The sequence below is a fragment of the Falco cherrug genome, chromosome 1 (genome assembly GCF_023634085.1).
Source record: "Falco cherrug isolate bFalChe1 chromosome 1, bFalChe1.pri, whole genome shotgun sequence".
NCBI classification, from domain to species: domain Eukaryota; kingdom Metazoa; phylum Chordata; class Aves; order Falconiformes; family Falconidae; genus Falco; species Falco cherrug.
Window position 1 is genome coordinate 104,465,721 of NC_073697.1, and position 12,078 is coordinate 104,477,798.

General features: G+C 43.8%; 1 protein-coding gene across 10 annotated transcripts in view; it reads right to left on the reverse strand.

Moving 5' to 3' along the window:
* The window catches only part of CLIP2 (CAP-Gly domain containing linker protein 2), a 101,080-nt gene that overhangs the window by 10,322 nt on the left and 78,680 nt on the right, over nucleotides 1–12,078 (reverse strand). For 4 of the 10 annotated variants that reach the window (XM_055714268.1, XM_055714256.1, XM_055714248.1 and 1 more), the window contains 6 exons: nucleotides 11,037–11,097; nucleotides 7,306–7,410; nucleotides 4,791–5,735; nucleotides 2,677–2,721; nucleotides 2,198–2,255; nucleotides 67–150 (listed from right to left, as the gene is read on the reverse strand). In XM_055714268.1, coding sequence (XP_055570243.1) covers nucleotides 67–150; nucleotides 2,198–2,255; nucleotides 2,677–2,721; nucleotides 4,791–5,735; nucleotides 7,306–7,410; nucleotides 11,037–11,097 — 1,298 coding nt within the window. The remainder of the gene's footprint in view (nucleotides 1–66; nucleotides 151–2,197; nucleotides 2,256–2,676; nucleotides 2,722–4,790; nucleotides 5,736–7,305; nucleotides 7,411–11,036; nucleotides 11,098–12,078) is intronic. The other 6 variants (XM_027806209.2, XM_027806205.2, XM_055714272.1 and 3 more) reach the window with 4 other exon arrangements.

Here is a 12,078-nt window from a genome sequence, read left to right on the forward strand (position 1 = left end):
CCACCAGTACAGAGGACGAGCAGGGAAACACCTGGTTCCTACCAGCATTGGATTACGGAAACTTACCACTTACTTGGGCCCTTAGAGTTTCAGTCTGGGACACGAGTGATGACACCTCTTTGTCTCTTTTACTCAGCTTGTCTTGGAGGTCTGTGGGAGAATGAAAAGACAAGAAAAAGATGAGAAGCTCGGAAAATGTTTTGTGCAAATCAGGAAGGTATAGAGTGTATGGCACAGGTCAGGGTGTGACAGGGGCATGGTGGTGGCACCCCACAATGGCAGAGAAACAGCAGGAGACAGACAGTAGGTGTTTCTCACTGCACCTCCCCACCATCCAGGCATTAGGAGACAGGATATGCAGCTGGGAAGCCATATCAGCCAGGCTTCAGAAAGCAGCCGCAAGGAAGCGGTGGGTAAAGAAGACAGAATAAAATGTTAATAGAAATATAGAAAGGAACTTTCAGCATGATTAGTGAGGTAGGTGTTGATCTCTTTTCCCAGGTAACAAGTAATAGGACAAAAGGAAATGGCCTCAAGTTGCACTAGGGAAGCTTTAGACTGGATATCAGGAAAAATTTCATCTGATAACTGAATTGCCTGATAACTGAAAGGGTTATCAAGCACTGGAACAGGCTGCCCAAGGAAATGGTTAAGCCACCATCTTTGGAGGTATTAGAAGAAATGTAAGGTGGTGCTTAGGGACCTGCTTTAGTGGTGGACTTTGTAGTCTTAGGTTAATACTTGGACTCAATGATCTTAAAGGTCTTTTCTAACCTAAATGATCCTACGATTCTATTTCTTTGTGTTACCTCCTACATTGGGAGGCAGAGACAGTTTTTAAAAACATTTTCTGGAACTGATGCGTTTCCACACTCAGAGCTGTAGACGTGAAGTATGATGCTTTTGTGGCTCAAGTCCAAACTGTTGGGTTTAGTACATCTACATATGGCTTATTCAGTGTGGAAACAACACACACATGGACTGAGTGGTCATTTTAAGAGCAGTGGCTGCTGAACCTAGTTACTCTGCCCTCACTAGGCAAGAATACCTGCCAATCAGCATACAATTTGGTATAGCATATATGTAATCTTGTATCTGTGAAGACAGTGACGAGGCCAACTGACATTGCCTAGCTAGCATTGAGGGCAGATAGAAATGGACAAAACACTTATGTCTGGATCCACAAACAGCTGGACAGACACTCAAACTAAACAAAATTTCTATTAACTGAAATTTAAGCCAGTAAAATCCCCAGTAACCTCCGTTTAGTTTGCTGCATCCTCAGGTGGACTTTAACAAGGGCTTTGCAGAGAACAGACTCCTCAGAAGCAAATAACTGAGAAAAAGATATGCTGTCATAAGCCAAATGGCACTTGAAAAGAGAAGTGACAAGTTAGTTCTTTAGAGATCACCTTTGTGATCTACACTGATAATGTTTTCTGCTAAAAAACACCCCAACCCTAAGGAAAAATGAAGAAATATGACCCTCCTGGGAATGAGCAAGGGAAGATGTCATCTGGAAGCACCTTGGGTGTCTTGCAACAGCCCCAAATCTTTCACAGACCCCAAAAGCACATGCCACGCACAGCAATGTGGTAGGACATTGCCCCTAACAGAGACTACCTGGGCCATCCAGCTCCAGCCTTGCCAGCTCTGCTGTTGCTCAGCCCAGGGGTTACTGCTCACCCTCTTTGTCAAGAAGGCTGAGTGCAGTTCAATCCCAAAGCTACTTTACACAAAATTTCTGAGTGCACAAATTTTATGCTTTGTTAAAAGGATGGATTTGATTTATAGTAAGCTTAATTAATAAAAGTAACCCCCATTATTTTAAGCCATTAATATCTACCATTAGCAGTCCTCTCCTATGAACAAATTACATTTAATGTCTGGATTTCACCTGCTGCAAAAACCAGTGATGGGATGGAATTGTGCCCATCTCCCCAGACCTGGCTCCAACCTGCACCATCTACATGGGGATAGTGTGTAACACAGGTGAAAACATCCACCCTTGCATATGCTCAGCCACATTAGAAGATGAAAAAAAACCCAGACAACAAATGCCATCCAGCAAAATCTGAAAGTTTCCTAAGCCCCTTCCACACAGCCATCGCTGCAAGAGCAGAAAGTCAGAGAAAGGGAAGGCACCCAAGTCACTAGAACAGGGTGTTCCAAGAAAAAACCCAAGAAAATTCCATACCTTCCACAGTCTGCTTCATCTTTATCTTTTCTTCTGAAATATCATTAGTTTCAATCATCTGAAATAAATGTAAAATATGAGATGTAAACCAGCCCTTTACCCAAAGATTCAAAGCAAAGTTAACAACCACAAAAGCCCATCCAAACCAGAAGTGTATCCAGTACTCTGGTTACCACGTTTTACGTCCTTCCTGAGAAGGAAACAAAAGCTTTTGAAGAGTCACTTCTACAGCTGGGTACTGCTGAAAGCTAACTGGTACCATCGGAGAGCGCCTGCACACAACAGGCACTGAGCACAACGGTGAGATTCGCTCTGGAGGGAAAAGAGATCAGGTTTTCCTGGGAAGCCCTTGTCCCGGCTTTCACACGCTCTGAGTTTGCACACAGATGGAAAAGCTGCTCTAATAATCATGGCAAACACTCAGGGGCAAAGGCTCTTCAGCATTCAGCTTGAGACCTATCACTCAACAAGTTCCTCACCTTCTGAAAATCTGTGTCCAAAGTTATAGAACCAGGAATAAAACACTGATAAAAGAATATTTATAAGAGAATGAATATATTAATACAAATATTAACAAGCAAATGCCGGTCCATATAGAGGATTCTGCCTTTTTCCCATTCTGTCTATACCGCAACAGAGACCACCGAGCTCACGGCCAAGCTTTCCAGTGCAGAGGACACAATTCAGCCCTTCAGTGGGACCTCAGCACATGCCCCAGGTCAGGCAGCTGCTGCTGAAAGCCCCACAGTCAGTCCCCAAGAGCTTCAGTGGCCCACAGGATTCGTCTAACAGAAGCAGGAGCACACCCAAAGGGGAAATACACTGCCTGATATACTTCTGGTGCGGGAAACCCCCCCCCCACTATTTAACTGCTTTTTGGAAGCACAGTTGTGGTTCTTACTTTAAAGGTCTAGGCAAGACTGTCACAAGACACATCTGTTTAAAATACTTGGATAGTCAATACTGCAGTCACATTAAATTAGCTAAGACATTTAAAAATAGAATTTGCACTGTGATACTCAAAGGCTTTCACCCATGCATTTCTTCCCACATTTTCCTGATTTTAATTGACACATAGTTAAAATAATTATTTCAAGACTCCCCAATTCTAATCCAATGTCAATATCCCCCAAAGGCTTCTCATTTAATCTAAAAGGCTCTGGAAAAGCCTCCAGCTTCTTCTTTTACAATCATTCCTGTTTGAGTATTTGCTATAACATGTGACATATTGTAATAACAACCTCCTTTTCCCAGGGTCCTGGCTGTACTTATTGTTCACAACTGTCTTTACCAGATGAAACCTGTTGGAGCAACCCCTGAAACACCATTAAAGCTGTGGATTCCTCCTTCAGCTCTTGCCTCTCCTGTCCAGTTCAGTGTGCCTTTTTGCAGGCAGGAAGCTCTGATTTGACCAAAAGTAATTCATGGGCTTAACTGTGCTGCCTAGAGGTGCAACTGGTCTCTATGGGGCTGTTCACCTGGGCAAATGAAACATAGGCATTACATTCACTTCATTGACACCTCAGCCTAGAACGGTGACTACGTTGCCAGCAACAGATTTCAAATGAGCATTCTTAAAATGTGTACATTTCATGGCTTATTTTCATTTTCTGCACCCCCACAGGGACAACTTGTAAGTTGGGGTTTTGCTCATTGCTCATGCAAAATCCATACACAAATAGGGGTTCAGCCTAGAGCCATGAGTAGCCATCTCACTCTAGTGCAAAGCCAGCCACATGACCCTGTGCCATGCACAAAGGCAGGATGGCATCCTGTTGCAAACAGTAAAAATAATGAGGATAACTTAAAAAGACAACGGCTGCAGAAAACAGACCTCTTCATATTATTACTGCTTTTATTCTGTTCTTCCCTGGGAGGCTCAGGACTAGTATGCAATCAGGCATTTTATTTCCCCAGCCTGGTGCCACCCTGACCTGTGCCAGCAGCTCTTCCACTATAACCCTCAGAGTCAACATACCTCTGTCTCCCACGTACATGCCGTGAAGCCTCCCCACTGCCTCTGCTGCATTGCTGGCACACACTGCCCACCCAACGCCACGAGCTCAGTCCCTGAGGCTCTCAAACCACGCTCCACGTGCTGAGCAAGCTATGTGCTCCATCTCAGCATGTGCAATGACTCTTCTTCCACTCTGCCCTCCACCCACCCCTAAAGGCCCTTGCTCAGTAACGCACTAAGGCTGCTGCAGCTCCTTGGAGGACAAGAGCTCTATTGTAGAAATGATGCTTTTTCAGCTATGAACGCTGCTTGCTCAGGATGAGAGCCCAGCCCTGACAAACCATGATAGCCCTATTCTGCTGCCACTGCACTCATGTGCCTTCAAGCCCAGATGGGGCCCACTTGCTTCTCCTGACTCTTATTTCTTCTAATTGTGCCACTGTACTGACTTTCAAAAGTGGGAAGACAGCATAGAGATGCCGTGCAGAAAAAGCACTATCAATGGGAGGTAAAAACATTCAGATACTCTGAGGCATAAAAGTCTCAGAAAACTGAACAAGGCAGCAGCTGAGGGCTACTCCAAGAACGTGTTACTAACAGCGATGATAAACAAGCAAAATGACCCAGAAGTCATACGTTTGCATGCTGAGAAGGATGCAGGGCCTCCATGGACTGTAGCTTGTTCTCTAAGACAAGCACTTTTTCCTGCAGTCTGTGGATCTCCTGTTTGCTCTGGGCTTCTGTTTTCTGTAACGTTTCATAGTCCAACATCTTCTTCTCAGCCAAAGAAATCTGCTCTTTCAGGAAAGCTATCGCTTGTGTCTGATCTTTATATTCACCATGAAGTTTCTCCAGTTCATGCACCCTCAGCTCAGCATCTCGACACTTGTCCTTCACATCCTGCAGCTCAAGAAGGTGCTGATTGCTTTTTGTTTCCAGTTGCATTTTCCAGTTGCTGTTGCTTTTTTCCACTTCATCCACAGCCTCCTGCAACTTCAGTTTCAGACTCTCTTTCTCCTTTATATGAACAGCCGTCTCAATGTCATGCTTTGCTTTCAGGTTTTCCAACTCAAGTTGGTGCTCCATCTTTATACTCTCCACCACTGCCTTGAGTTCCACGATCTCCTTGTGCTGAGTGTCAGGGCCTGTGTTCAGTGTGGCTTTCAGGTCCTCCAGAGACTTCTGGTGGTCAGAAGCTAACGTGTCCAACTTGGACTTCCAGTTGTCCATGAGCCCCATGTTCTCATTAGTGGCTTGCTGAACTTTATGCTTTAGGTCAACAATTTCCTGTGAGTACTTCTCATTGACTGATTTCAGCTTCTCCATCTCCTGCTGGTACTTCTTTAATGTCTTCTCATACTTCTCCTTTAGCTGGCTGCTCTCCTTCTGATGCTCCTTGTTGGCAGACAGCAGCTGATCTCGTAGCCGAAGAGCTTCTGACTGCAAGCCAAGGTTATGTTCTGGGGTCTCTGCTTGGTGAGAACTCCTGAGGCACTGCCGAAGCTCATCCACCTCACTGCGCCGGAGGCTCAGCTCCTCCTCCAGCTGCAGGATTCTGGACTTCTCTGCTACCGTCGTTAACTGCAACATGACAGAGAAGACAAAGTCAGTCCCCACCTCTCATCCTTGCATCCTTCCTTTTAGAAAGTGTGCTCCAGTGGAAGTAAATCCAAAGTACATTAGTCAGAGTTCAAATAAACAGGAAAATAATACCCAGCACCCTCCAATCTGAGTACAGTTTTGCACCAGGGTAACCATCACCGGTCACTCTAACAGTTATGTCTTTGTGCCAATTGCAATTTGTTTTTTCTCATATGAACCTCTCATATTCCACAGAAAAACACACGTCTTTGAAACAACCCTGGAAATTCGCTAGAGAGCAACAGGAGTTTATGAAAAAATAATGTCCTGAAAGGGCATTACATTTCCAGCCTAGGCATCTTGCCAGATGATGCACAGAGGAAATGTGACTACACATGCAGGAATATCACAAGCATTGAAACCAGCATCAAGCACATCGTGTTTCCTTTATTGCTCAGCAATCCTCAGCCTACAGACCTCTCTTCCGCATTGTAATTTGTTTACCCTGGTGTAAAAAGGAAAAGGGATTTTTACACATGAGTACTTGTTAGATTTTATTAGTAAAGTGAAAATAAGGTAGAAGGCTAGAGGATGCAAGACAATAAATCTGGCCACGGTTAACATTGAGCATAAGGGCTATGGATCAATGTCTTACAATCTGAATGCAACCGAACAGGGCTGAACAACCTGCTCGTCACAGGGAGTTCAGGGTACTGCAGCTATGGATGGAGAAGAAGAGATCTGACTAGATGAATCAGAAAAAAGCAGAAGACACAAGGAAACCAAGCCAAAACACAAGCGATCAATTCCATTTCACTTCAATTGCCATTTTCCCCACTAATCATCAGCCCAGGAGGCTGGGGGATTTTTATTTTAGATGGGCACGGGGGCATTCAAATCATTTAGCCCTTTTGGAGAACCTCACCTTTGTGTTTTCTACAGCTCTAAAAACCATTGGTGAGAAACAAGCTCACTGTAGCAAGTTTGCCCCTTCCCACACCACACCAGGATGAAAAAGCCCTTTCCACATCTGGCTGCTCTTAGGATCGGGTGTGCTGTTCACCTGGGCAGCCTGTCCTGTTGCAGGCATGGCCAAGGATCAGAGCTGGTCCACCTGCCCTCACCAGTATCTTCTGTTTCAGGTGGCAGCTCCCACAGCTGGAGGGGGGACAAAGGGAATGCTGATTGCAATGTTATTTCCCATTACAGCCTGGGAAAGCCTCAAGGCAGGATGAATTGTGCAGAGTGCAGATATTATTCTAGCATGTTAATTGAAAAATGAATTGTGAAGAGCTCATGTGTCAAATGGTGGCATGGGGCAGAGAAGCAAACTCAATCTGAGAAACAAGTCCCCACACATGAAGCAAAGCTAGAAATTATATCATACTACTATTTCCAGGAGAGAGAGCAAACAAAAACCAAACAAAACATCAGGGAAGCTTAAAACCAAGCCAAAATCAATTAACCCCACAAGACCCAAAAGAAAAAAACCCCAAAGCAAGGCATCATGAGCATCAACGCAGGGGGCAAGCGCACTGTTCTGCAGGCAGGGCAAGTAGGGGTCGATTACCCTGGTGTCCTCTAATTCTCTGAGGAGTTTTTCAGCCTGTGCCTTCTCAAACAGCAGGCTCTGCTCGAGCTCCCGTATTCGGGCATGCTCCAACTGCGTCTGAGTCTGGTCACACATAGGGAAAAAACAGAATAGCGGAGATGGGAAAAGGGGGGTGGGAGAGAGAGAAAGAGAGGGAAAGAGAAGGCTGCAACATCATCTTCCGTGTACAAGACAAGGAAAGGCAGTTCACAACAGGAGGAGAATAAAGATCGAAACAAGCAGGAAAAATCCAACCAAACAGAAAATGGTCACTGCGGGATTTTACATGGTACTCATAGTGGCTATTCACAAGAAAATTGAACCTGTGATGGGAAAACGATCCTCTGCATTAGAAAGCTGCTTCAGTGTTTCCCTGCATCAAGACTATACAGAGGGCTTTTCCTAAAAAGCAAAGCTCCCACCACTGCAGACCACCAGCACAAGACCTTTGCACCACATGAGAAAATGCAAAGATCTTGCAATGATTCTCTGCATCTCTCCTCAAGAAGAATCACGAGGTAGACTGAAAAGAGTTCGAAGTTCCCATCTTCTTTTTGCTCCAGAGACAGCTTGAACACTGCACTAAGCAGGGGGGAGGGGAAAGCAGGTCATGCTGTACATAGCACGTTGCTAAAACCCAAAATACACTGCACAAAGCAAATCAGAGAAATTTAGATACCAAACCTGTTACGTAAATCAGTGCTTTAGGTTTGAATCAGGCTGCTATAAACTTCAAAGTGATTTTTGCACACTAAAACTCTAACAGCCTTGCACACAAGAAAACAGAACCACCGTTTTATATTTGTTTTTTTTTGTTTTTTTTAGACAGATGGTTAAACTATGCACAAGGGAAGCATTGACTCGGGGCGTTGCTTCAGTGCCCATCACTTTTAAAGCAGAAATACCATATAGCTGCACTCGGTGGCAAACCTCAGGACTCCACAACAACCACTGTAATATCATGTAAAATTTCCCATAAATAATAAAAGAGGAGAGGAGACATGGGAAAATGCATGCAGACTCTGGCCTTCACATTTTTTTAGCTTACAAAACCAACATTTTCCTTGGAATTAGACCTCCTAGAAAACAAACAAATCTGATCAGAACCATTTTTTGCTACCCCCATTTTCTGCCCTTCATTTCCCACGTAATTAATTGCCTCCCCCTCCTTCTACTGGAACCAGTTTTATGGATTTTCTGCCCTTTCCTACAATAAAGGAAGTTTTGGTTAGTTATGTACAAGCAATGGAAACTGAAGTTTGTAAACATCCATGTTTTCTCTTATGACTTGAAAGACATCATTATACATATATTCATAGATGGTCATGGTCTCAACTGCCAGATATATTCAGACGGCTCCATATTTTATATTGTCTATTTGAGCCCTGAAGGGGGAAAACCCCCAAACATTATTAAGACCTCCAGATAATACTACTTAAGTGCAAAATTTGGCTGAACGCATCCTAATAAAAAAAAAAAAATAATAATAATAAAAAAAAAAAAGAGACATTTGATGTTATGCCAAGTGGCTTCTCCTGCTCTCCGCAAAGCTCAAAGATCCACATCTCAGGATGGAGGTCCAGGCTTGATTTTATTTACAGGAACAATTATTTTATTGATACCAGTGAATTTGCCCTCAATCTACACTGGTTCAAAATCCCCATATGAAACTTCAGAAACACAAACTTTCGTTATTACCTTAATTGGCGGCAGTACGTCAGATACTGGTTACCTGAAGATAACGACCTACTACAAAACTAACCTCTAAATCTCCCCAAGGGACTCTCTCAAGACTCCTGATTCCCAGCCAAGCTATCTCAATTCCACCTGATATTCCTGCTCAGTATCTACCCATCTTGCTATTTTCCAAGTCTGGAAAAACACATGAAAATAGAGGAGAAAAACAATCAGGGAAGAAAGTTAGATCAACTGTTTTACAGTCCTTGGATTCACATCAAGTCTTGTATTGTTTCTTTCTTTCTGCAGATTGGTTTGCCTAGCCAGTATGACTCAGAGCCTCAAATCCGAAGTTTTCCTGCACTTTGAAGTTCATATCTGAATTTCAGACTTAATTCTAGCTATTAGCCTTAAATTACTATTCACAAATTACAGACTGACTTCTCGCTGGTGTTCAAGGCATGATGCAGGTTCCAGGAGATAAGATTGAGGTAGTTCCTTGAAGAGGTTAGTATTTCCTATAAACCACTGTCTTCTACCATAAAAAGCCTTTCTTAAAAGGTTTGGTTTTCCTGCAATTGCTTTCACCTTCCACAGCACCGTAACACAGAGGTGTTGGGCTCATGGGGAACATCCCAGTTCTCTGGACCGTAGAAAACCAAGCTGCTCTATGACACTTCCCTGAGAAGTTATTTGTTCTCCTGTACAGACAAACGTGGAAGTAAGGACAGGACCCTGGCAGCCTGCAAGAAGCTTAGCCACATCCCCATTGCAAAGCAATTCCTTCCCAGCCCAAACAAAAACCAGATCTATCCTCAGTTTGGGACCTGCAGTCACAGGAGCTTACAATCTTGCTAAAATGTGGTGGCTTGCTTTTTTTTTTTTTTTTGAATATATCTGAACTGGTAGCTAGCCCTGGTCCTATTACCTTTATTACACAGCCAGGCTTAAACATTTAAAGCTTACACAAGGATAACTTACTGCTCTCGGGGCAAATGATGGATGGATCAGTCACTCTTCTTTAAAGCACTGGGAGAAACCTACCATCTAAGCTCAGGAATCAACAGAAACCTTGATTTTGCACGCACACAGTAGGCAGAAACTGTACTTGCTGTCTTTTAGCAAACATCTGCTATCAGTGCATTGCTGATCACTGTCAAACACATTACTCTGCTTCAGCTTCTGGATAAAGAGAAGAGGGTTATGCCAAGAGGGTCAAACCCATAGCAATGTACTCCATTGCCTGTTTTTCCCATTTTCCTGGGCTTTTATTGATATGACTGACAGTGAAGCACAGAGGCAGGTCCCTTGACATTTCTGGCCTAGCACTCTAGCTAAAGATAAGGGAAAGTCCCTTGATTTATATGCGTAGAGCAGAGCCTTGCTTTCGCAGAAATATTTTCTTTTCCTTTTTTTCCCCCTACAGAAAAGCCTCCCACTCGAGGGCAAGCTCTCAACACTACTTCAGCTAGCACAATGTTCACTGCAACAGCATCGCTCCAAGCAGCAGCCCTCCCAAATGGATGGGTATCCCAGTGTCAAACTCCACACTTGCAGGCAGATGACACCACACAAGGATAACGCAGGTCTAACAATACGTGGCATTTTGGCTGGAGCAGAACTGCATCTGACCGGGAGATCGTGCATGCCCATTAGCTGCTAATAGCAGGACACTGCAGGGACAGTGACTGAGCAGTCAGTTCATTTCTACAGTCGAAAAACATATGCTGAAATGCATTTGGATACAGTCAGACTTTTAAACATGGCTTGGCAGCTCATGATGACTTTAAAAGCCAGGCTGGCTGCATGTGATTAATTCTAGGCAGCTCCTAACATTATTAGTCATTGGGCAACATACGAAAGAACAATCTTCACAGCTTATACCATGGTGTTTCACAGCAGGCCCAAAGCCATCAATAAGGATAAAGTATTGTTGAGAGTTGAGCAAAAGGTGGCAGAAATTACTTGAGTGAGACCCCACATGCAGTTTTCAGGTTCTGACTCCACATTTTGGTAAGAGTGTTAGGAATTACCTCCAGATCTCCCTTTGTAATAGATTCTTCCTCCACACGGAACTGCAAGTCCTCCACTTTCCTGTGGAAGGGAAAAGACACAAAGATCAGCATCCTATTTTTAAGCAGCCATTATACATGGGCCTTCCCTGCACAAGTGAAGTCTGAGAGGAGACTGATACAGACACCCTTTGACTACAAACAGCTCAGCAGAAGCTAAACAGCAGGACAGTTAATAAGCAAGCCTTCCACATAGCAAACGTTTGCCTTCTTGCACAGTACATGCTCACAACGTGTTGTTTCTGAAGCGCCACCTCTCAGCCAGCACAGCTACTGTTCACTGACACTGGGATCATGAAAACGTTGAAAGCCACAACCAGGTTTCACTGATTTACTTAGACCTTGTTATCCTGCAGTCGAGCACTGGGCAATTCCTGTGCCAAATGCACAGGGTCCATACAAAATATTCCAAGGGGTTCAGAGCCGAGGGTGGGCAACGCTTAATGTTTCCACAACATGGAAATGGTGAGCTACCCCGGCAGAAAAGCATTCACCAGATATTGTACAGGGCAGTCATGCGAAAATGCACATAAAACCACAAGCATAAATGCAGACATGCCTAGAACTCTTTTGCAAAGTCTGAAGAGAAAATCCAGTGAAAATACAAAATAATTCAATTTTCTGTTAAATTCAGTTCTCTTCATTCTCCTTATTAATTCTAAAAAAGTCAATAACGAGGATGTTGAGCTGGTAGCCAGATGTCAGGACCCCGATTCTGTTACAGATAACAATAGCTGTGAGTGTACATATCTAACTTCATAAACAAGCTTCCTTGTCTAAACCTCCTCTAATTAGAGGAGGCATCTGTTGATATTTAGAAAAGTAACTCAGCTGTCTTGGGTTAAAGGGCCTCCTGGAGCTGGGAAAGTGAGCTGTCTGCTAGGAGAATGGAGAGACTTATGCACGAAAGAACAATTCGTCCTCAGGAGGGGCATCGCTCAATTGAAATCAACGCTGTTTTCAGTTACTTAATACACAGAAATGTCTTTCTATTCCCACTGAA